The sequence below is a fragment of the Gouania willdenowi genome, chromosome 22 (genome assembly GCF_900634775.1).
Source record: "Gouania willdenowi chromosome 22, fGouWil2.1, whole genome shotgun sequence".
In the NCBI taxonomy this organism is placed as follows: domain Eukaryota; kingdom Metazoa; phylum Chordata; class Actinopteri; order Blenniiformes; family Gobiesocidae; genus Gouania; species Gouania willdenowi.
Genome location: NC_041065.1, coordinates 14386411 through 14411397, shown reverse-complemented (window position 1 = coordinate 14411397; position 24987 = coordinate 14386411). Strand labels below are relative to the sequence as shown.

Here is a 24987-nt window from a genome sequence, read left to right as displayed (position 1 = left end):
GATCACTTAAGATATTCTGAGTTAGGAATTTAATCATCACACACCATTCGTATCCACTTAAAATGTTCCTTTTTTAAGCGGTGTAAGTAATTCAATAAAACAATATAAATGCATATGATGGATATGCAGCGCTGAACAGAAACTAATGTGCTTACATCAGCATCGTTGCACATGATTTTTTAATGAGTTTTACATTTGCCTGGAACTTCTGCACATGTAGGGCTTTTAGAGGGAAATACGAACTGCGTCACCTGACCTCCAGTAAGGAGAGAACACACTTTTCATATGTGCTCCTAAATCCAATACTTCTGATATTTTGCAATGTGACTGCTGTCTGAATGGACAGGTTGCATTTATCCAAGCTCATTGAAATGCGTTCCAGGAAGAATGACGGGCAAAAAAAAAAAAAGACACGCCATGGCTGAGGATGGAGTGAAAAGTGGACGGTTGAAGGAAAGTGAGAGTAAGAATTAATAATATCACTAAGAAAGCACAAATCTCTACCGGCGACAAAACTAATCTTTGCCAGATATTCACAGTAATCTGGATCAATAATTCTGATCATTCACACTTTAAAGGCACTCAGTCACCAGCAGAAGGTACTTAATAATCAGCTGAAAGAGCTGAACATAGGAAATCCTTGATTTTTTTTAAACTGATCCAGAATCAGTGTATTGATCCCCTCCACAAGTTTAATCTCATTTCAGATATTTCCTAAAAGATTAATTCAAATCTGTCATTTTGTTTTTGAGTTAGACTCTTCACAGACAAATAAAACAAACAAATAAAAAAACGAGTGCCTGCCAAAACAAAACCTCATTGGTGGCATTAAATAAATATTTACCTCAGGACCCCTTTTGCTCATCATCGCTTCAGCGTCGCATTCAGTTCATACTCGAATGTCTAAACTGATAGAAGTTGCATTTCATGTTCATTTTGTACGAGCACACCTAAAAAAATAAATCTAAAACCTGTTGTCTGGACGTAGCCTATAAGTCAGGAAATAAGGTAAAAACATGGACTGAAGCAAAAACACAAATTTAAAATGAGCTCCACCAGGACTAGAACTCATAACTTCAGTCATTGTAAAGGGAAATAGCTTAAACGCGACTGAATAATTATATAGGAAGAAGCATAAATCAATTCCACCAGCCTCAGGTCATGACAGGGACGTGATCAAAGTTAGCGTTGGCTAAAATTCTAAATACAGCATACCAGCCTTGCAATAAAACCATGTGAATCTACAGTATGTGCATTGGCCAAATCATTTATTTTAGTCTACAATTCTTTCTCTCTGCTTTTTAAATATCATTACAATGGAAGGGCAATATCAATACCAACAACCACATTTATTTTTCATTTTGTCTTTATCTAACGATGAAGAAATGACATACATAAGAGATTACCAGAAAACCCACCGCAGACAGGCTCTCTGGCTATGACCTAATCTAGGTGATGAAATTTTGTGCATACACAGATTTTCCATAAGCTGATCATAAAAAAAAAATGTCTCATGTGTGCAGGTCAGCTTTCTGTGTCATCATTATTTGTGTGTATTTCCAAACAGTTTCACGTGTTTAATCGATCAAATGCAAAGACAGAGTTAAAATGACCAGCTGATATGACCGTCTTCTTCCTTCAGCAGAAATATGATTTTATGATTTGGACTTCAGCTTTCCAAGAAGGATCTTACACACTGATGTGTCCTTTTATTCAGATTAGTATGAACAACACAAGTCTGCTTTAAATGCAGTGCAATCATGTGTGTTTCTATTCATGGTAGTGTAAAAATGTTTTCAATTCATGATTTAACAAACTTAAACTAAAGTGTGTTTTGTTTTCTGCTTTCAGACAAATATCGGCAGCATTCTGGCTGCTGTGAATCCTTATAAACAGATCGCAGGTCTGTACGATCTGGAGAGGGTGGACTTGTACTCTAAGCACCATCTCGGTGAACTTCCACCGCACATCTTTGCTGTGGCCAATGAATGCTACCGCTGCATCTGGAAACGCCATGACAGTCAGTGTGTCCTTATCAGGTCAGTTTCATTCAGATATACAGTACATATTCTAAACTAGATTATCCTAGATTAGGATTGTGGAATGCTGGAGCATATTATGATAAATCCTTTTAGAACTTTCAGAAATTTAGGGAACGTCTTACAGGAGATATTTTTTTAGATTTTAAAATCAAATATTTACAAATGTTAAAAATGCTACTTTTTATTTTTATTTTTTATTATATATATATATATATATATATATATATATATATATATATATATATATATATATATATATATATATACACAACTATCACAACTATCTAACGCAGCAATTCCCACTTCTCTGACTTCAAGACCAATCATCAGCCTGAATACCTTTAAATAGTCACATGTATTGATTAAAACGTTAACACCACAAAATACAAAAAGTAGACAAACATTCAAAAAGAAGTTTTGCAATAAATACAAATACATTGAAAGTGGTGATGAGAGGAAAATTCCTTAATTCCTAATTAAACTTGCATTTTAATGAAAAAACTAAAGGCAAGACAAATTTATTGCACATTTTCGGCAATTTAATGTGTTTCACATCATTAAAAAGTGCAACCAAAAACATTTAAACCATTTTAAAAAAACATAAAAACATTACACAGGAATAAAAATCACCAATAAAAACATTACACAGGGTATAAAAACATGAAATCAACAAGGTAAGGTAGGATTTTATCCATACGACAAGAAATGAATGTAAATAAATATATAATATAATCAAAATTTTTATCGACTGAAAGTACACAAAATTACATTTTCTTCTCATTTAATTTACCAGTAGTTACCAGTAAAAACACACTGTGCTTTGTCAGCATGAACCAACAAATAGTTGCCAGCTAATGTTGGTAAACTGTAGTCTTTTTCAAAATAAAACTTCAGTGGTTTAATATGTATATACCCCCCAGGGGGCGCTCACAGGCAAGTCTGTAGTAGAGGTATGAATACGTGCTCATATCATGGAGCAGTGTGTCATTATTCGTCATCAAATACTTCATGGCATGTGTCAAATTGTTGATAAAATAAATAAACGAATAAATCCTGAAGAGTTGCTTTACGCTAAAGAAAGTCTGGTGAACATACTGTATTTGGTTTCATCATTGGACTGTTGATGAGTCTGGTGTACAATAAAGGACAGCTGAGACTGTTTAAAGCTAATATTTTGCAGGGACAGAATGGAAGATAATGTGCTAAATGTAAGAACAAGGGCATAGCTAAAGAAATACGAAAGTGACAAAGTGAAAAGGTATTGATTTCAATCATTTTATCAGCGACGGAGACAGAACAAAGGTCACGATCAAGCTAACACGTAATTTAAGTATGAGATCACAGCAGGAGCAGGAGGACAGCAAACTGTGTTTACATGTTTTGTTTTTTTTTTTAACTAATTGTGTTTCCTATGTATGTGTGACAGTGGTGAATCTGGTGCTGGGAAGACTGAAAGCACTAAACTGCTGCTCCAGTTTCTGTCTGTGATGAGCCAGAACTCTGCTGGGACTCCTCTGTCAGAGAAGAGCACGAGGGTGGAGCAGGCCATCGTTCAGAGCAGGTACTGAGGAACCAAACGTCTCCTCACTCACCAATGTGTCCTTGTGAAATCAACGCATCAATATTTTATTTATTTTTTTGTTTTAGATTGTATTGTGCACTGATGGACTGGTCTTTGTGTAGTATGTCTTTGGTCTCTGGTATTTACACTTTTAATCTTGTTTGGGTTTATAATAATACTGTAATGAAAACTCGGGGTGTCCCGATCCTATGATATCTGATATCGGTCCGATATGAGCCAGAAAACGAATATCAGATTTCATCGGACTGCATCTAAAATCTCTGACATAAGCGCTCCAATAATTTTTTGTTGTTTTTGTCCCCGTCCTCAGTTGTTCTCAAAATATACAGTAAAAAATAACTGAAGTGAACTTGAATTGTTGACTATTGTTCTCTGTTTGAGTAACATCACTTGATCAAGCCTTTTCTAAGCTTTCACACTACAAAACAAGTCATTAAAGTATGTATGATTTGTGATGATTGATATCGGTATTGGTTAATACGCAAGGCTGCAATATCGGTATCGTATCGGAAAGTGAAAAAGTTGTATCGGGACATCCCTAATCAAAACCCTCAATTAGAAAAAAACACCACTTTTTTTTATTTTTATTTTTTATTGCATTAAAATACAATAAATAAATGCATTTATTTAACTGCAATAACAAAACATGCATTGCTGCATTAAAAAGATTGCACTTCTTGCAGTGTTGACCTTTGAGAGCATGTGCAGATAAGGTGTAAAAAAAAAAAAAGAAAAGAAAAAAAACCCCATGATCTTATATGATTTAAAAAAAAAAAAAAAAATCACACCAGAAAGACATTGTTACAGTTTACTTTATTCCAATACTTGCAGCTTACAGTACCTGCATGGAGAGCTACAGTCTGAACTTTGAACTCTGATGAAACTCAGGGGGGAACAAATGTTTTATACTTTAAGGCAATGGTTACCCACCTTTTTTTGGATCGTGACCCCATTTTAATATCACAAATTTCTGGCCACCCCAAATACTTTTTCCTTCTCAAATTTGTTTTTCAGAGTAGCCAGGATTAGTGATTTAAAATATAAAATATATCATGTTATATTATATGTTAGAAATATCTTTGAGAAAGTTAAAATATACAATACAGTTGTTTAAGCTTGTGTGTTGTGTTTTAATTATGAAAAGAAGAATATTAATAAAGAAGTAATTAGTCACATATTTTCATCAATTACTAGACATTCCAGGTGACCCCATAGGGGTCATGACCCCAAGATTGAATAACACTGCTTTAGGGTAATGAATGATTTTATATTTTACATACAAGAGGGATAACAACAAAAAGGGGGACATCTACAAAGGCACAAAAGTCCTTTCCCTTTCAGTGTGGCAGGAAGGAGCCAGAGAGGCGCTAACAGCAGGACAATACACATACTGTGCATGCTACTTTATTCCATCAAAAACATTGGATTATATTAAGAAAATAGCATTTGCATTTTGTGGGAACTGAAGGAAGTATTTGTCAAAACTTGAAATAAATGCATAAAACTCTGAGAAATGTGCGTACACTATATTTACGTCTGTGTTTTCCTTGCAGTCCCATTATGGAAGCGTTCGGGAACGCTAAGACTGTTTACAACAACAACTCCAGTCGCTTTGGGAAGTTCATCCAGCTTCACTTCTCCGAGTGCGGCAACATCCAAGGAGGCTGTGTCATCGACTGTATCCTCACGTTGATACATTTTGCGTGAGAAACGTCGTCATCTGTTTGCTTTTTCCTTGACTTTCTTTAACACTCAGATTTGCTGGAAAAGGTGTGTATATCGGGATGGTTTTATGACATGTTTATATTTTTAGGGTTACTTCTCATGTTTACATCGTGAGTCGCAGCCAGATGTTCATCGTGTCTGTGCTGCATGAATTGTTTTCCGTGCAGAACCGCGTCGTTCGACAAAACCCCGAAGAGAGAAACTACCACATCTTCTACGCTCTGCTAGCAGGTGCTAACAAAGAACATAAAAGTAAGGACAATCAGTGTGTATTTTTTTTAGTTTATACAGATGTAGCCGTTTTGAAATGTTCTACATTGTGGCTTTAATATACTAATCAAGATGCAGACATAGGCCTTTTTACAAAATTGCTTAATATATAAATAAAATGGTGATATTTTGGATTTTCCAGGCCAATACTTCCTTGAAGATTCTGCTGAATCTTTCCACTACCTCAGCCAAGCAGGATGTCTTAAGGACAAGAGTCTAAATGATAAAGAAGTATATAATAGTGTCATGGTAAGTTAGAGGCTATTGTAATCTTCATATTCTGTAAGTGAATGAAATTTAACGACAAGAAAATCTGATTAAGCATCACCAATAAAGCTGATCTGAATCAGATGAAGTGAGTACAATTCTTTGAGTTGAACTAAAACTAACGTAGTTTGTTTTACCACTCATCAAAACTCTTGTTTTCTATCATAATCACGAAACTACAACATGTTTAAACAAATGGACCAAAATACTGAGTTAATGGAGAGAATCCAGCCTTTAGATCTTGTTTCATGAACCAGATACAGACTTGATTTGCACAGAATGTATCTCCTTTTTTTTGCCCTACCCTGTTTGTGTTTGTTTTATTGCCTAGCTCGAAATAAATGAATAATAATAATAATAATAATAATAAAATATGTATATATTGAAATTTGAGCTATGGTTTACTAATACATGGGAAAAATGTAAGAATAAATAACTTTCTCTCCTTTCTGTGCTGGTTGCTGTTCAGGAGGCGCTGAAGGTCCTCCAGTTCACAGAGGAGGAAATCAGAGACATGTTTAAGCTGCTGTCTGGAGTCCTACAGCTGGGTAACGTTGAGTTCATGACAGCAGGAGGAGCCCAGATCACCACAAAGCAAGGTTCGTGTTGCTGCGTGAATCTGAGTACGATCTTGTTAAGCTGAGATGGATGCTCTGCAGAGGTGTAACTCTCCGTGTCTGTGTTTCCAGTGGTCAGTAATGCCAGTGAGCTATTAGGTCTGGATGCCTTCCAGCTCTCTGAAGTCCTGACTCAGCGCTCTATAATCCTCAGAGGAGAGGAAATCTGTTCCCCACTCACCATTGAGCAGGTTAACACACACACACACACACACATCCCTCTTCTCATGTTATTCTTGGCCTCGTCTCAGCCTCCTCACACACACCCATCTTAACTTTGCTCTTATCTTTGTTGCAGGCTGTGGATTCTCGGGACTCGGTTTCCATGGCCTTATACTCCCAGTGTTTCTCCTGGATTATCCTCAAGATAAATCAGAAGATCAAAGGAAAAGAAAACTTCAAATCCATTGGCATCCTTGATATTTTCGGCTTTGAGAACTTTGAGGTCAGGGCTATGATTATTCCGCTGCAGGTGGTCATTCTGTAAAACGAGCACGTTACTCCAGTCATTAGCTGTGTTCAAAATCGCATACTAACGTACTACTCATAAGTCTGACACCAAAATGAGTGTGTAGTGCATTCACATTAGATGGTATGCAAAGATAGAGTATGCGAGAAATACCCGGATGTATACTATATCAGGACATTTTTTTAAGTATGCACAGTGGGCACACTACTCATACTCAACTGCCCAATGATGCATTGCAATTGGAATGTAAAGCTTCAAGCTAAAACTCAAACATCTCTTCTTGTCTTCCATTCGTTTTTAACCCTTTTGTAAATAGGGCTCTTATTTTGAAGTTAACTGGAAGTTTGGTGAAATGTCAGCATGAAATGTGTTTTCTGCGTTTTATGGAGCAAATGACCACATGTTGTTATTCTACTTGGTCAATTTCTCGCTTAAAATGTTTTCAGAACTTTTAAAGGAGATATTTAGCCTCAGTTTGCTTTCGGTTTTTGTCATTGTACAGTAGGTTTGAAATGCATCTTGGGAAACTTGGAAGGTTACTTCAGTGGTAACGGTCTTCGTACTAATCATACTAATAGTATAGAGTAGACAGTGTATACTCATTGAGTGTGTAGTAAGTTTGTATGCCATTCTGAACACAGCCATAGCTATTAAATTAGCATCGTTGTCCAGCTAGCCAGGAGGACAAGTACACTTACCAAGCTTGTGTCTCCATAACTGCAGGTCAATCGTTTTGAGCAGTTTAACATCAACTACGCCAATGAAAAGCTTCAGGAGTACTTTAACAAGCACATCTTCTCTCTGGAGCAGCTTGAGTACAACAGGTGAATGTATACCTGTCCAAAAATGTCCAGTGATTTTTTAAATACAATTCATTCTGCAGCAACAGGAAATGCACACTGCAGTGCTTTTTCTTGTGGATAAATGTATGTATTTTACAGGGAGGGTGTTCAGTGGGACGCCATTGACTGGATGGACAATGCAGAGTGTCTTGACCTTATAGAGAAGGTAAACAATGTCGACAGTTTTCCTCTTCAGTCTTCTTATTTTTAAAGTGTATTATTTTAACTAAATGTAATGTGAAAATGTACTTTTGAATTTCCTAATCGTCCATGTCAGTAGAGGTCACTAGGTAGCGAAGTAACGCCGCAAATATACATTTATACTCATTTTGTCTATGGTTTTATTGCATAAGGTGGGCCTTGGCGAGGGTTGCCAACAATACTTAAAATATACAGTTGTCCTAATTGATCATAAAACTACACATCCTTTATTGAATAGGACACACTTTCTGTATTTCTGTAAATAAAAATAATTAAAAAGACTAAAAAAAACTAAAAGTTGTTTTTTATATACTTGTTTACAGTTTTTTTTTTTTTTTTTTACGTTTTTGTTCTTTTTATCAAATTGTTTGGAAGTTGATTTAAAAACTGCACTTCTTTAATTTTAATGTTTGATTTTTTTATTTTATTACAACTAGTAAAATAAATGTTGACTGTTAAAATTGTGTCACTATTCCTTATTTCTTGTGGCCTTGCTGTGGTATTCTGTGTTATCTCACCTATAAACTCTCCATATTGGTATTTAAGTATTTATTTATTTTCTCAGATCGGCTCATATGTGTGTCTCATTATTTGGTGCACACACATTAAAGTGATGTTAGTTGGGAAGCACTGTATTATAAGGTATATTTATGTAAATGTTGAGTATTTTGAATATATGATATACCGGTAAGCATTAACTATATTTACACTAATACTAGCTAAAAAGTGTGCTTTAGCTGCTGTGCTTTTGATCGATAAAATCAAGTCATGTTACTCAATTGTTTAGCTTTCACGGTTTGGTTCATGTCAGACTTGATTTACTTATTCTTGTCCAGTGTTCGTGCTTTATCAGCTTTTGAATAATCTCATGCATCCTCATAAATCATAATCAATGAAAAAGTAAATCTATCCCCTGTTTTTTTAGAAACTGGGCTTGTTGGCACTGGTGAATGAAGAGAGTCGCTTCCCGAAAGGCACAGACTTCACGCTGCTGGAGAAGCTTCACAGCCGACATTCTGTGAGTTATTAACATTTATGCTTTGGTGCGTTCATTTCATTCCCGACAGTGTCAGATGTCTCAATAGGATTTGGTTTTCCTGCAGACAAACCCTTACTATGTAAAGCCCAGACTTGCTGATCATCAGTTTGGCATCAAACATTATGCAGGGGAGGTGAGTAATGTGTGCCTGAGTAGCTTCCAAAACGCCTCCTGATGCACCTAACGCACACATTCATGAGTGTGTGGTTTGTTCAGGTCCTGTATGATGTTAAAGGAGTGCTGGAGAAGAACAGAGACACCTTCAGAGACGATATCCTCAACATGCTTAAAGACAGCAGGTAAAATGTAGACACTGACACCTAATCTTTAAAATCTACATTTTAGATCTTTATTTTAGCCAAATTTAAACAATGCATTATAGTCTCTGCTGTAGTGTGACTGAAACAGTGGGAGTTGATCAAATGTTTTTGATTTATTTTTATTTTTGTCATAGATAAAAAAAAATATAATAAAAATAAATAAATTCAGTTAAATTCAATTCAACTTTATTCATCGAGCGCAAATTACAACAAAGTCATCTAAAAGCGCCATCAAAATATCAAAATATAAAATTCATAACTAGATGGAACAAACCCAATAAGATTCACATGAACAGACATTTAGCGACAGTGGGTAGAAACAACTCCCTTTGTAACAGAAAGAAATCTCCAGCAGAACCAGGTTCAGAGGTGGCAGCCATCTGCGTCGACTGGTTGGGGTTAGTGGACAGAAGGACCAACAAAACAGGATATAGAGATAGAACATCAGAGTGTCCCAGACTAGTTGAGTCGTGAATCACAGGTCAGGAACTGTCAACTCCATCTGCAAGACACCTGAAACAGAAAAGAGAGAGAAGGGCGGGGAGAAGGCACTGACTGCAGAACAACATGATACACTATTAGCAGGTCTGCCTGGATGAAAACACCTGGTGCTAAACTATGTGTGAGTGGAATTAGAATGAATATGGGGTGGACAGCAGTGTAAATGGTGTGTAAGCAGTGTGGGCAATGTGATGGGTGTACAACGAGGTTCAGAAGTGGGGATTTGGCTACAACCCAGTACAACCTTGTCTGACTGGACTTCACCCAGCGCAACCCATGAGAGCTCTGTGTAGATGATGGATTATGTTTGAATATAGTGTTGGTGTTCTACTAAATAATCTTATTTTTTAATTCCTATTTTTAGGTTTAGAGCTTTGTTCCTAGTCGTTAAGGTTAACACTATTATACGCTTTAGCAATCCTCCCGTACTGAGACTGGGAGCTGGCTCCAAAAGCAAGGAGCCTGGTAGCTGAATGCTCTACCTCCTGTTCTACTTCTAGACACTTTAGGAACATCCAGAATACCAGCAGACTGAGAGCGGAGTGTTCTGCCTGGACGATTGGGCGCTAACAGGTCTCTATGATATACAGGAGCTTGATCATGTAGAGCTTTGTATGCTAACAGGAGGATTTTAAACTCTATTCTAGATTTTACAGGAAGCCAATGAAGGGAAGCCAATACTGGAGAAATATGCTCTCTGCTGTTAGTACCTGTTAGTATTCTAGCTGCAGCATTCTGAATTAACTGGAGACTTTTTAGTGAGTTATTGAGACATCCTGACAGTAGAGAGTTACAATAATCTAGTCAAGATGTAACAAATGCATGGATTAGTTTTTCAGCATCACTTTGGGCCAATATATTCCTGATTTTAGAGATATTACAGAGGTGGAAGAAAGTTGTCCTTGAGATTTACTTAATATGAGAATTAAAGGATAAGTCAGTATCAAAGATAACATCTAAGTTTTTTACTGTGGTGCTGGGTGACAGAGTAATGCCATCCAGAGACACTATTTGCTCTGATCATTTCTCTCTAAGGTGTTTTGGACAAAATAAAATCACTTAATTGTGATATACACCACTACAGCTGCACTCAATGTTTTATTTTGAAAATTACTTTTTATTTTTCCAAAAGATGCAGAACATTGTCTTTGCTGGTTTGGCTTGCCATTTAATTTAGAACTAAAGAACAAAAAGAGAAGAACATATATGCATGCACGTTATCAAAGCTAAGTAGGGCTGGCGATATATATAGATTCAAGATATATCAAGTTTTCTATTTTGGCGGTGCAGAAAAAAAAGTATTGAATCAAACTGTAGCAAAGATAGGAACCAGTTATTGTTCCTGTATTGAACATAGCACGTACTGTATGTGTATCTCCTGCTGTATTGTCGATGTTTGTGCTGCTGGTGTTTCACAGGTTGGACTTCATCTACGACCTGTTTGAGAAAGTTGGCAGCAGAAACAACGAGGAGAAGATGGGAACAGCCAGACGTAAACCTACCGTCAGCTCCCAGTTCAGAGTGAGTGATGCAGGAAATGCGCTTGCACAGCGCGCTCAGTGGAAGAAGCCGTTTACCATTAGAGAAGAAGAAAATAATTTAAGAGGAAAACTATATTTCAAGATGCAATATGCCAGAACACTGAAATTATGAGTATGACAATAGCAGGGGTAAAATTATGGAACTGCCTAAAGGATGAAGGATTGAAAACAAAGCAGCAACATAAACCAGTTTAAAAAGCTTTTTAAATCATATATTGTTAGTAATTCTAAGAAAGAAGAGCAACAATTTTACCTAGGACAGCAAAAATATATAATATGTATATAATGGTATAAAATATATTAATACTTACTCAATAAACATAATAAAAGGTATATATTGGGAGTATGTTATGAATTGAAATATTGACACACTATATTTTGTATTTAAACATGAATTGATTAAATTTGTGTAGTAAATGTTAAAGAATATAATATTCATATTATGTGTATGTAATTTACATGCATGTGTATATGTATATGTTTGTGTATGTGTGTACGTATATGTATATATGTTTGATGTGCATGTATAAACTGTATCTCTAAAACTTTGTGTGGAATATATATTGAATGTGTATTACTAAAAATAGTAATCATAGTTTCCTAAATAATATTTTTTTTATGGTATATTATCTAGAGAGCCTTGTTGTGTTTTTTGTGATGGGGTAGGTGTGTATAAACTTCAACCTACACCCTTTTGGGTGATTTCTGCTTTTTTTTTTTTTTTTTTTTTTCTGAAGACTGTCGAAATAAAATCCAAATTCAAAAATTGACTATTAAGCCTCATCTAACTTGATTAAATTTGATATTAGTACAGCATTTTAAATGAAGGCAAGTCTAATATTTGTGTGATTAAATTGCATTGTCATATATTTGTATGCATATAATAGGTTTAATTGATTTCTCAGGACTCCCTTCATGCCCTCATGGCCACCCTTAGTGTGTCCAACCCTTTCTTCATCCGCTGCATTAAACCCAACATGGAAAAGGTCGGTTTATGTGGATTCCTTTCATTAAGTGCATGCTATGCAATGTAAATACGTGTCAGCTGAATGTTCTGATCCTCACACTGTAGAACCCAAACGTGTTCAACCCCGAAGTCGTCCTCAACCAGCTCAGGTATTCTGGGATGTTGGAGACAGTGAAGATCAGACGTGCTGGTTTTCCTGTTCGCAGAACCTTTAAAGATTTCTTCACCCGGTAATATTTCTGAATCACGATTCATTTAATCTATTTAGTGTATTGTGCACGTTGATATTGCGTAGTGGAATATCGTGCCTCCATCATTTGTTTCTTTTGCAGCTATAAGATCATCTTTAAAGACAAAGTGCCTGTAGCAGGAGATGATAAGAAGAAAACCACTGACCTTCTGTATAAATATGACAAGACTAAGAAGGAGTGGCAATTAGGCAAAACCAAGGTCAGAATTTTCCTTTTTTAGATTTTTAGTTTTTAAAGATTCCACTTATATTTTCTGCTTCTGAATTGTAGGTATTTATGAAAGAGTCTTTGGAGCATCGTTTGGAGAAAGACAGGGACGAGATTCGCCGCCAAGCTGCCATGATGATTAGAGCACATTTGCTCACATTCTCTGCAAAGTAAGAGCCCATAATAATGTTTACCACTTTGAGTCACATTTTACCCTCTCAAAAAGCAAAGCAGGTTTGTCGGCTACATTTAAATATTTCTTATCGTGTCCGTTTGACCCTCAGGAAACACTTCAAACGTGTTCGTGTCAGCATCGTCACCCTGCAGAAACACTTGCGGAGGCACATCCAACGTCGACGTTTCACAAAGCAGCGCACGGCTGCGCTGGTGCTGCAGAAGCACAGACGAGGGCAGGTGGCTCGCACTCGGGTGCGAAAACTCAAAGAGGAGAAGAAGAGGAAGGAGGAGGAAGCAAAGAGGAAAGAGGAGGAAGAGAAGAAAGCACCAGGTGAAATGGACGAGGAAGAGGAGGGTGCAGAGAAAGCAGATAAGTCTTCAGAGGAAAGCGTAAGTTTTTTAAATGCACATCCTTTCTTTTTCAGCACTTTGAAAGGGTACAAAAAGTGTGAAAAATATGACAATGATTCACATTAATAGTAGGAGTGTTTTTGCAAACTTTCACCATGTTAAGGCTGATACACAAATGGATTATTCTTAAAAACACCAGATTAAAAACTCCCAGATCTCATCCAACTCCAAACTGTCCAAATGATGTATAAAGCGAGAGCGAGAAGGGGAAATCATTTAAGAGAAGAACCACATTTCAAGATGCAATATGTCAGAACATTGAAAAAAATGAGTATAACAATAGCAGGGGTTAAATTATGGAACTGCCTATAGGATGAAATAAAATAAAGCACCAACATAAACAACGTTAAAAAGCTTTTTATATCATATATCTTTACTAGTAAGTATAAGAAAGAAGAGCAACAATTTTACCTACCACAGCAATAATATAGCAATAATATATAATGGTATAAAATATGTTAATACTTAATAAAAGGTATATATTGTGATAGAGAATATTAATAATTTAAATATTGCCACATTATATTTTATATTTAAAATGTAATTGATTACATTTGTGTAGTAATTATTAAATAGTATATTTTTAATATTATGTACATGTCATGTATGTGTATATATGTACTGTGTTTGTAAATGTGTGAAGCTATATACTGTATGTATATATGTTCGATGTGCATGTATAAACTGTATATGTAAAACAGGATATATATTGAATGTGTATTGTAAAACTAGTAACATTAGTTATTATTACATATTTTTTACATTATCTAGAGAGCCTTGTTTAGTTTTTTGTGATGGAGTAAGTGTGTGTACAAGCTTTTGCTTCAATCTACACCTTTCCGGCTGTTTAGTTAGACAATTAAGACTTGTTTGTTCAGTTTTTTGTTTTTCCGAAGATAAAAGAGTAAAATACAAATGTCACTGAGCAATCTTTGATTCAATAGTCTCCCTTCTTTACTTTCTTTCTTCTTTAAAGGATGAGGCCCGTCAGATGGAGGAGATCCTGCAGCTTGAGCGAGAGATCGAGCGTCTGCAGAAGAAGAGAGAGGATGAGGTTTCTCAGCTCTGTGAGTCCTCCAAACAGGAGCTACAGCTCCGCAGAGATGCCGAACTCAAGCGAATGAATAAGGAGGCGTCCCGCAAGGCCACAAAGGTCATCGACCTGCTGAACTTCGGAGGTGTGGATCCATCTCTGGGAGCAGTCGGAGGTAAACCTGCAGCTGAGGCCAAGTCCCCTGAAGCAGCAAACGCAGCTGGAGGTGCATCCAAAGAGGAGGAAGTAGATGAAGGCTTCCACGCTGAGGAGGAGTGCATCCCCCTGCCAGACTTCCCTCCTCCTGCAGAGACGGACGCTCCCTTGGATCAGGAGATATTCGCCCACCTCCCTCCTCCCCCGCCTGCTTTTGCTGAGGGAACAGTTCCCCCTGGACCCCCGCCTCCCCCTCCCCTCCCTGCAGACGGAGGCCCTGGCATACCTGCACCACCTCCTCTCCCTCCACCTATAGATGGTGCATCTGTCCCGGGAGACGGGGATAAAAATAAAAATGCCAAGTTGGAGCCGGAGAGGAAAGTTAGCATGGTGGATAGCTTGGTGGACGGAGAGGAGCCCATTTACAGCCTACCAGCAGACACTGAGTCGGACTACGACCAGGAGGAGGAGGAAGGATCCGTTACGGCGGGAGACGACGGCTCCGTGTCAGGAAGCAACTGTGGAAGCGCAGCAGTGACGGATGAGGACCATCCCAGGAAATCCACCTACACCAACGCCAGCATGGAGTCCTACAGAGGCAGCTCGGACTCTGTGAGGACACACACTCACACGCGTGCACGCAGATATGTATGAGCAGCAACAGTACCATTCATTCATTCATTCATTCATTCATTCATTCATTCATTCATTCATTCATTCATTCATTCATTCATTCATGTATGAAAGGATCATATAAACAAATGTACCTGTTTATGCCATACAAGGATGATAATGATTACTGTGTGCTGCTACAGTATGCTGACAGTGAGGATGAACATGATGGCATGATGGACACTGATGAAGAGGTGACAAATGGTAATGGAGGCAGAGTCACTTTACTCAATGGAAATGGTCCACCCTATTTCCATGGCTTCCTCTACATGAAAGGTTTGCACTATTTATAGATCATTATTATTATTACGATTTTTTTTTATAGTTAAATAACCCTTTTTTTCTGTATTTCCACCCACCTCATAGAACTATAAGCTTCATACTTTAATCTATATTATACAAATAGCTTATATAATCTGGGCCTGTACAGTTTAATATCTTATTTCCTTAAAAATATCCATTCATTCATCCATTTTCAGACCAGTTTTGTCTTAGTTCAGAGTCGCCAGGGTCTGCCGATGCCTATCCTTAAATGTATTTGGTGTAATATTAGATTGCCTTCTCTCTTCGCATTGGTCGAATACCTAAACTCTTTATACCTGTGCAAACATGCTTTTAGCTGAAGTCAGAATCCAATGTGAACATTTTTAAATCCAAGTTAAAGGCACTCTTTTTCTATACTGCGTATGATTGAGAGGTAGATTTGAATCATATTATTGTTGATTTGATATTTTTACTGCTGATTTCAAAAGTTTTTAGGACTGATTTTAATGTTCTTAGCTATATTTAAACTGTTAAATCTTTTTTGTTGCACCTTTTAATCATGTGAAGCACATTGAATTGCCTTGTGGATGAACTGCGCTATACAATTTCATTATTTCCTTTCTCCTCAGCTGGTCTGATGATCCCCTGGAGGAGGCGTTGGTGTGTGTTAAAAGACGAAACCTTCATGTGGTTTCGCTCCAAACAGGAGTCGCTGAAGTCCGGCTGGCTCTACAAGAAAGGAGGAGGACTGTCCACTCTCTCACGGAGGTTGTTGTAGTTTGTACTGATTGAAGGCTGCACGTTAATTCCACAAATACGTTGTAATAACAGTAGAGAAAAGTGTTATGTGTTTCACAGTGCACAAATAACATGTACTTGTAAATAAGAATTTGGAAAATGCTTTGAAAAATGTGCATCGAACATGTGTTTCTATCTCATATTCCTTTATCTGTGTCGCCAAACTAGGAGGAATGATTTTGTGTATTTTGCATCGAAATATTTATGAATCATTCAGCTGATTCAAACAGACGGCGTTGCACACAAATAACTTAGACTCTAAAGGTTAACAATTAAAATTATGAGTTTTCAGATGTTTACTCACTTATTTTTTACATTTAATAAAGTGTGAATTTAATATTTAAGCTCATAGCATTTTTTGTTGCACAGGTTATGATTATTTTTTTCTCATGTTGTTTATTTTTTCCCCAGAAACTGGAAGATGCGCTGGTTTGTCCTGAGAGATAATAAGCTGATGTATTATGATAACGACAGCGAGGAGAAGCTGAAAGGAACTATTGACATCAAAGCAGCAAAGTATACATTTCAGTCATTTTTAAGCAGAATTAAAAAGCACCTAAAATGTAAAAATATTATGGTGCAAGTGTTCAATTTTATAGTAATGTATGTCCTGGTGGTGACTTTGCAGGGAGATTGTGGATAACCATGAGAAGGAAAACGCCCTGAACATTGTGACGGATGAGAGAACGTACCAAGTTTTTGCTGAGTCACCAGAGGACGCGAGGTATGAAGACGTAATGCACGTGATGGAAACGTTACCAAATGTAGTATTTTGTACATTGTAGCTTGTATTTGACTCTTTATTTGTTTGTTCAGTGGATGGTTCAAGGTTCTCAGTAAGGTCAGAGTGTGCACTCCTGAGCAGCTGCTGGAGATGTCTCATGAACAAGCGAACCCCAAGAATGCTGTGGTTAGTTCTAAAAATGATCACTAATATTGATATTTAAATTATTAATAAGATTTATTTATTGACTCCATACTACCCTAAAAGTCAGGGTGTGTACTAACCGTTGTCGTCTCAATTAATTTTTTCCATCTCTTCCTGTTTCTGGTTCAGGGAACTCTTGATGTGGGGCTGATTGACTCTGTTTGTGCCTCAGACAACCCTGATCGGTGAGCATGCTGTTTATTATAAAAAAGCAGGATTATTGTTGTGCATATGCTTATTGGTCAGGTAAATATCTTTGGGAATACAATACGCATGAACATATTTCAAAATAAAAGCTTTAAAAAATCCAGTTTCTTTAGAGGGAATGAGAAAGTAGTTACTGATGACTTATCATTCTTGAGACAACAACAGGTCATGCATTTAAATGAACACTTTAAATGAATTGTTATAAAACAATGTTAATGCCCCCCAACATACAATATGTGGACTGAGAAACTAATAAACTCTTTTTATTTCAACTTTTAGAAACGTACAGCTTGAATGTATGATTATGCATTCAAATGTTAGCAAACTACTAAAAAATAAAACAAAACAAAAACCGATTCATATATATATGTATACATATAAATATACACATACATACATTTATAAACATAAATATGCATACCCACATAAAAGGCATGAATGAATAAGAGAAGAAAAGATAAAGAAGTGGGAAAAAGGGGGGGGGAATCACAAACTGTTTAATATTTATCTTTTATGGGCTAGTTATCGTTATTAAAGGAGTCTATAAAAGGTTGCCAGATTAAATAGAAAATGTTTTCTCTCAATAGAAATTTTATTTTAGAGAAAAACATTTTTTTTAGGCTGCACTCGTCCAATAAAATTATCAAAACCCACCCACATATCTGGTTCTGGTTCTGGTTCTGGTTCTGGTTCTGCTTTTTTTTGGAATGACATCGCTTTGTTTAAGTAATAATGTATTTGTAGCTGAAATATGCTCAGATCTGCTATTGTTAAATTCTGATTCTGTCAATCACAACACTAAATGGATACAGCTACAGATACAGAAAATGTAATGAGTTGGAAAATTGTGTTTGAAAATGAACCAGTTGTCTACTTTGAAATATTGTTAATATACTAAAAAAAACCAATGTTAATGTTTGTTGTAGCCTCTGTACTTACTTAAGATAGAAAAAATATTTCCTGAGTGGAATTTCCTCTTCGCAGGCCGAATTCCTTTGTCATCATTACTGCCAACCGTGTAATCCACTGCAACAGCGACACACCGGAGGAGATGCATCACTGGATCAGCCTGCTGCAGAAACCAAAGGGAGACGCCCGGATAGACGGACAGGAGTTTCTGGTTAGAGGTGAGATTTGTTCATAACAGTTACATACCTGTTGACTTCCTGCAATGTTTACATTCTTCTAGTCTGAAGCTTCCTGTCCTCTTGTCACTGTAAGAATGTGCTGATAATGAGCTTTTTGTGCTGAACAGCCACTTTGATTGAAACAAGGTAAATTTTTCTTCTCATTCCAACTTGTTTTCTTTCAGGCTGGCTCCAAAAGGAAATCAAAACCAATGCTAAGAGCACTTCCTTAAAACTGAAGAAGCGTTGGTTCGTTTTAACCCACAACTCTCTGGATTACTACAAGAGCTCCGAGCGAAACTCCTCCAAGATGGGAACTCTGGTTCTTAACTCCCTTTGCTCCATCATTCAACCAGATGAACGAGTGCACAGGGAGACAGGTGAGGAGGGAGGAATGGAGAAAAGATTTGTACATTTAATCAGGGATTAGGATTAAGTAAGGATTCATTAGTTTCCACATTAACGGAATCATGTTTAATGAGCTTATTACCATGTTCATGTTGGTTGTAGGAGATAGAAACAATGAGTGTCCTGTTGTTACAGGTTACTGGAACATCATTGTTTACGGGAGGAAGCATTCGTACCGTCTCTACACTAAGATGCTGAACGAGGCCATGAGGTGGACAGCTGCCATTCAGGGAGTAATTGACAGCAAGACCCCCATTGAGACCCCGACTCTGCAGCTTATCAGAGACATCAAAGTAAAGTCCACGTTTACATGTTCACGACCTGCATCAAGTTTTTTTTATCCCTTAGCGGTGTGCATTTGCAATGTTTATTTTCCATTTTTTTGCATTGTGATGGTGCGATCTCAGGAGAACAGTGTGAACCCAGAGGTCGTGGAGCAGATGTACAGGAGGAACCCAATCCTCAGATACACACAGCATCCTCTGCACGCCCCTCTACTGCCGCTCCCATACGGAGAGGTCACCAGTTGTAAGAAAAAGCCTTTCTTCTTTTCTCTTCTGTCAACCCTAAACTGCAAACACCTTCGAGCACTTATGACCTTAGTTTTATTCTGTTGCCCTCTCAAAATGTATCTAAACATGATCTGTCCCCAATGACTTTGATCCTACAGTACAAAGGCAGCAGGGTTATGCCAGTCTACAGGATGAGGCAGTGCGGGTTTTCAACTCACTGCAGGAGATGGAGACGCTGGCGGACACAGTGCCCATCATTCAGGGCATCCTGCAGACCTGTCAGGACCTGCGTCCACTCAGGGATGAGGTATACACTCCAAAGATGTTTCAAATTGACAAAATATATGTGACACAGGGTTAACTTAAACATTGCTACCACATAGATCAGACATGGGCAACTGGCGGACCGGGGGCCACATGTGGAAGTAATATAAAGCCAGACATAATACACAAAATGTACAAAAAGACTCGTAAATGACAAAATGTCAACAAAGACAGACACAGCAACCCTTTAATGAAGCAAAGTGATGAAAAAAAACACAAAACAGCACATTACAGAATAGCTCCAAAGACACACAAACTGGAAAATACAGAAAACAAGAACAAAAATACAGAAAGTGACCCCAAAAAAAGCACAAATCAACAACAAGGATGCAGAAAATGATAGAAAAATTCATATAATTACAACAAGAACACAAAAAATAACAATAACAGACATAATGACTTCAAAAACACACAAAATGACTATAAAAAGGCAAAATCCTTTTTTTTCCGACTGTATTAATGTCAGATCGGTCATTATTCTAAATGTAGTCATGTATGGTGATAATCTGGCACTCGAAATAGGTACAATCACATTTTTGGGGAACACTTTACTTTTAGTTTTATACATAAAGGCTGACTTGACACCTGTCATTAGCATGAATAAGGTGTCATAAAGGTTGTCATTAAGTGTTGTTTGTCACCCTAACCTTAACCAGAACCCTACCTAACCCCACTAGATCCCTCCACTTAACCCAGAAAATAGTTCCAAAGGTGTCAAAATTTAGTGAATGATGCTTAATTCATGCTAATGTCAGCTTTATGTATAAAACTTCAAGTAAAGTGTGAGCATTTTTGTGGCGCCACGTTTAGAGTTGCCCATCTCTGACATAGATGATGCATTCTGAATAATTACATGATCTTTTTTATCTGATTGTTTCCCTCTAGGTATATTGTCAGGTGATAAAGCAGACCAATCATGTGCCTCAACCATACAGCCCAGCCAATCGAGCTCACTGGCACCTGCTCACCTGTATGAGCTGCACCTTCCTCCCCAGTCGAGCTATCCTCAGATACCTCCGCTTCCACCTCAAGCGGTGACCGTCCGCAGAATGGACAGCACATTAAATTAATTCAAACTAAATCTGCATTTACATCTGTTTCTCTCTCAGGGTGCGTGAGCGTTATCCGGGTACGGAAATTGAGCGTTACGCCACTTTCATTGGGGAATCCTTGAAGAAGACCAAGACTCGTGAGTTTGTACCGTCTCAGGAAGAGATTGCCGCCCTGTTGGTGAGACAGGAGATGAGCACCACCGTGTACTGCCACGGAGGAGGCTCCTGCAAGATCTCCATTAACTCTCACACCACAGCAGGAGAGGTAGAAACATGGACTTATGGACACTAGAAAATGATTATTAAACCCAGTAGATACAAATAGTAGACCAAATCTTTTTATCTTTTAATCAAAAGTACTCACTCATTTCCTTGTTTGCCGTTATTACAGGTTGTGGAGAAGCTGATCAGAGGTCTGGCCATGGAGGAAAGCAAGAACCTATTTTCCTTGTTCGAACACAATTCCTGTACAGACCGAGCTCTGGAGAGCAGAGTGATTGTCGCTGATGTCCTTGCCAAGTTTGAGAGGCAAGGACAAACCCAGTTCCTGTCTGTGTTCCTGAGTGTGTTTGGGTCTGTGTAGGGACTTAACAGGTGTGCCGGCTTTTTCTGTGAATTTTCAGATTGGCTGGCAGTGAGGAAGAGGAGGAGGAAGGAGAGTGGAAGCTGTATTTCAAACTGTACTGTTTCTTAGATGTCGAGAGCATGCCCAAAGAAGGGGTGGAGTTTGCTTTCATGTTTGAACAGGTGAGTTTCACTGCAAAATGTATCAAAGAAAAGGACAAAACTAACAGTATATGTCCAGAATTTACAAAAAGCATCAGCAGAAGTTTTTTATATACTTTACATATGATTCTAACTAACAAGGCCATTGCAGATCAGTGTTTAATATAATTGGTTGTGTTCTAATGTTTGTTTTTTTGGCTACATTATCCAAAATCGTCTTCAACTATTTGGAAAAAAAGGTTAAAGTTTATCACAGGTTAGCACATGGCAACAGGTTACGCGTTACCGCCCCAACGTCACTTTTGACAGTATCTAGTATTGTAATGCAATATTTTTCTAAAGAAATAACGCCGTTACCGTTACAATATGGTGCGTTTATCCGTTACTTTGCTTGCTGCAGTGTACTTCCTGTTTACAGTGGGACTAAATATTTTGCGGGATACCGTGCCAAACACGGTAAAACAGTAGAAGAAGAAGCATTGTCATGCATCTTTCTGCGAGAGCAGGACCAGCTTCTCAGAGTGGAAATACGCACATTATTTTTGTCTCCAAAAGATGCACCAGTGAAGCTAAGCTAACGCTGCGGCTGGATTTTAACGGACTGTGACTGTTATCCAGGGACAGGTCAGCCAAACTATTGCATGGTATGTTGTTGTAAATAAGCAGCCTGTCGCTGCTGCTGAGTCACTGCTAACAGCAGCTCATTAGGCTGATATGTTTAGCATTGTGTAGCTGAGAAAAATGCTGTGAATTAGTTTTTCCACATTTATTTTTACAAGCATTTTCAACATCAAAATATGCACAGCTTACTTTACATTACTGTGCTAAGGCTGAAAATGTACTGTTTTATATTTTGGAGCAGCTGTTTTGTGCTTTATATGCACATCATTTATGGTTGTTTTATCGCAGTTGATCAACAGTGGATTATTATATTATTACAGCACTAATATGAAGCTGTATGGACACAAATGACCCAAAATAAATAATACATTCTTTAATTCTAAGTACCTCAAACGTCACTTTTTCCAGTAACGCATTACTTTTTGGTGTAAGTATTCAAAATAGTAACTGAGTTACTTTGTGAATGAAGTAACTAGTAACGGTAACTAGTTACTTTTTTTCAGTAACTAGCACAACACTGACAGGTAGTGATTTCACCTGCTACAAATTCATTGAAACACAAAGTCAATTAAGATTGTTTCTGGAAGAAAAATCAAACACAAAATATGACCCAAAAATACGTGAAGTAAGAGAAGAATTGGAAATAAAACTTGAACAAGACCAAGTTAGAGCATACTCAGATTTCCCTCAATACTCCGAGTAAACCATAAGAAGAGAAAGGTGTTTTATTGTTATTATACCTAAAATATACTAAAACTAAAATTACAGATTAGACAGTTTGTTGATCCAAACTGAATCCTAGGAAAAATGAACTACTACCACATTAAACTGTAAAACAGATTCAATGTTTATTTATTTATTTTTTTTCTAGTTTTCTTACTAAACCAAAATAATGTCTATTTTACACACAGGCTCATGAGTCTTTGATCAACGGCCACTTCCCGGCATCAGAGGAGACTTTGCAGCATCTGGCTGCGTTCCGTCTCCAGTATCTCCATGGTGACGGAGCAGGTCGAGCTGGGTGGAGCCTGGGAAGTGTTTATCCGATCGGACGCCTTCGCAACCGCATCATGCACTCCACCAAGCCAGGAGTGGGATCTGCAGGTGGAACAGGAGGAGGTGGAGGAGGAGCGGGAGAAGGAAAAGGGACAGCAGGAGGACAGGGTGGCATTGGCACCGGGACAGAGAAAAGGAAAACACCAAGTTTCCTTGATGGCACGCTCAGAAGAAGCTTCAAAACAGGTTCACTAAAGAAGCAGAAGGTCAGTGATTGTCGAGACCGCAGGTTGTTATATTGAAGAATTTTAGGCAACTACATGAACATTTCAATACATTAAAATAAAACAATTCCAGCTGCAGTTAATAGCCATCACCTCATGTTTCAGGTGGAGGAGGAGCAGATGCTGGAGATGTGGGTGAAGGAGGAGACGTCTGCCACTCGGACCAGCGTGTTGGAGAAGTGGACTCGTCTGCAGGGCATGCCCCAGCATCAGGCAATGCTTAAATACATGACCATCATTAAGGAGTGGCCTGGATATGGATCGACTCTGTTTGACGTGGAGGTAAGAAAACAACAATGTGAAGGTTTTTATTGCAAAAGATTACATTTATTGACGTTACCTGTTTTTTGCAGTGCAAAGAAGGCGGCTTCCCTCACGACCTCTGGCTGGGTGTGAGTGCTGATAATGTGTCGGTATATAAGCGAGGCGAGCCAAAACCACTGGAGACCTTCCAGTATGAACAGATCACCTTCTTTGGAGCTTCACAGCCGTGCACATACAAGGTCATCGTGGATGAGAGGGAGATATTTTTTGAGACACCACTGGTGAGAAATAAAATGATCCTTCAGTACAATGTAAATATCTAAAGTAAAGCAATCGATAGAGTGTAGAAATCCAAATAGAGGATATTAACTTTATGAAAGTGTAAGTACACCCCCAGGTTTTTGCTGACCTGCCACTAGGGGGAAATTCAAAAAATGCCTTTATTATGGGCGTTGCTCCTAGAGTGGTTATGACACGCCCAGTCAAAGCAGCCCCGCCCCCACAGTACTGCACAGTCCCGTATTATCAATCAATTCTCACTGAGGGCTGCTCCTCCCATATTTTATAGAAGGGGCGGGGCCAACAGTGATTGTTAGTGACGTCACTGATCCACAAAGACATCATTGACCTAATCTCAGCCAATAGTTAAGGTAAATTGCAATAGCTGGCATTCAACCCATAGAGGGCAGTCACTCTGATCTTTTACAACTGAAAATGCTAAATTTAAATACTTTGACTAAAGGGTGAAGAGTGGGACTAGGGACAATAAACTACTTTACTTCATATGTTAAAGTCTGTGTAAAGCAGAAATAAATTCATGATATGAGTTTGTCACACCACAGAAACATGTGTCATTGACCACTGAGCCAAATTTGAAAGATGAAAAAAATGGCTAAGTATGTAAAATTAGGTCTCAAAATCATGGAAAAACAAGCACTTCTCTCTGCTCTGAGACGCTGGGGGCGTGTCAGTTAGAGGCGCTGGAACCACTCCCACGAAGGGCGCCGCCTCCTTCCTGTGTCTATGGGAGAGAGCAGTGTGAAAGCGGCTCCGGCGTTGATAGTGCTTCCAAAAGTACTCGGATCGGGCCAAACGAGATATCAGCGGAAAGGTCCGCCCTAGTCCGAATATGTGCATCCCTCCTGGGTAGAGTCACAACTGTGCCCGCTAGACTCGAAAAACCAAA

At 38.0% G+C, this 24987-nt stretch overlaps 1 protein-coding gene across 2 annotated transcripts in view; it reads left to right on the top strand.

The window, feature by feature from the left end:
- myo10l1 (myosin X, like 1) overlaps nucleotides 1–24987 on the top strand; it is a 59910-nt gene that overhangs the window by 31373 nt on the left and 3550 nt on the right. The window contains exons 4-42 of one of the 2 annotated variants that reach the window (XM_028437569.1): nucleotides 1852–2039; nucleotides 3469–3603; nucleotides 5178–5302; nucleotides 5381–5394; nucleotides 5517–5601; nucleotides 5762–5868; nucleotides 6356–6485; nucleotides 6576–6694; nucleotides 6802–6948; nucleotides 7696–7796; nucleotides 7914–7980; nucleotides 8941–9033; nucleotides 9119–9187; nucleotides 9271–9353; nucleotides 11294–11396; nucleotides 12322–12402; nucleotides 12489–12613; nucleotides 12716–12833; nucleotides 12905–13011; nucleotides 13126–13408; nucleotides 14406–15230; nucleotides 15434–15566; nucleotides 16184–16322; nucleotides 16764–16868; nucleotides 16981–17076; nucleotides 17169–17262; nucleotides 17410–17465; nucleotides 18472–18614; nucleotides 18800–18994; nucleotides 19158–19315; nucleotides 19430–19550; nucleotides 19693–19841; nucleotides 20744–20892; nucleotides 20968–21175; nucleotides 21302–21438; nucleotides 21534–21657; nucleotides 23169–23519; nucleotides 23643–23819; nucleotides 23891–24082. In XM_028437569.1, coding sequence (XP_028293370.1) covers nucleotides 1852–2039; nucleotides 3469–3603; nucleotides 5178–5302; nucleotides 5381–5394; nucleotides 5517–5601; nucleotides 5762–5868; nucleotides 6356–6485; nucleotides 6576–6694; nucleotides 6802–6948; nucleotides 7696–7796; nucleotides 7914–7980; nucleotides 8941–9033; nucleotides 9119–9187; nucleotides 9271–9353; nucleotides 11294–11396; nucleotides 12322–12402; nucleotides 12489–12613; nucleotides 12716–12833; nucleotides 12905–13011; nucleotides 13126–13408; nucleotides 14406–15230; nucleotides 15434–15566; nucleotides 16184–16322; nucleotides 16764–16868; nucleotides 16981–17076; nucleotides 17169–17262; nucleotides 17410–17465; nucleotides 18472–18614; nucleotides 18800–18994; nucleotides 19158–19315; nucleotides 19430–19550; nucleotides 19693–19841; nucleotides 20744–20892; nucleotides 20968–21175; nucleotides 21302–21438; nucleotides 21534–21657; nucleotides 23169–23519; nucleotides 23643–23819; nucleotides 23891–24082 — 5832 coding nt within the window. Of the gene's footprint in view, nucleotides 1–1851; nucleotides 2040–3468; nucleotides 3604–5177; nucleotides 5303–5380; nucleotides 5395–5516; nucleotides 5602–5761; nucleotides 5869–6355; nucleotides 6486–6575; nucleotides 6695–6801; nucleotides 6949–7695; nucleotides 7797–7913; nucleotides 7981–8940; nucleotides 9034–9118; nucleotides 9188–9270; nucleotides 9354–11293; nucleotides 11397–12321; nucleotides 12403–12488; nucleotides 12614–12715; nucleotides 12834–12904; nucleotides 13012–13125; nucleotides 13409–14405; nucleotides 15231–15433; nucleotides 15567–16183; nucleotides 16326–16763; nucleotides 16869–16980; nucleotides 17077–17168; nucleotides 17263–17409; nucleotides 17466–18471; nucleotides 18615–18799; nucleotides 18995–19157; nucleotides 19316–19429; nucleotides 19551–19692; nucleotides 19842–20743; nucleotides 20893–20967; nucleotides 21176–21301; nucleotides 21439–21533; nucleotides 21658–23168; nucleotides 23520–23642; nucleotides 23820–23890; nucleotides 24083–24987 lie in introns of both variants that reach the window. The other variant, XM_028437568.1, reaches the window with a different exon arrangement.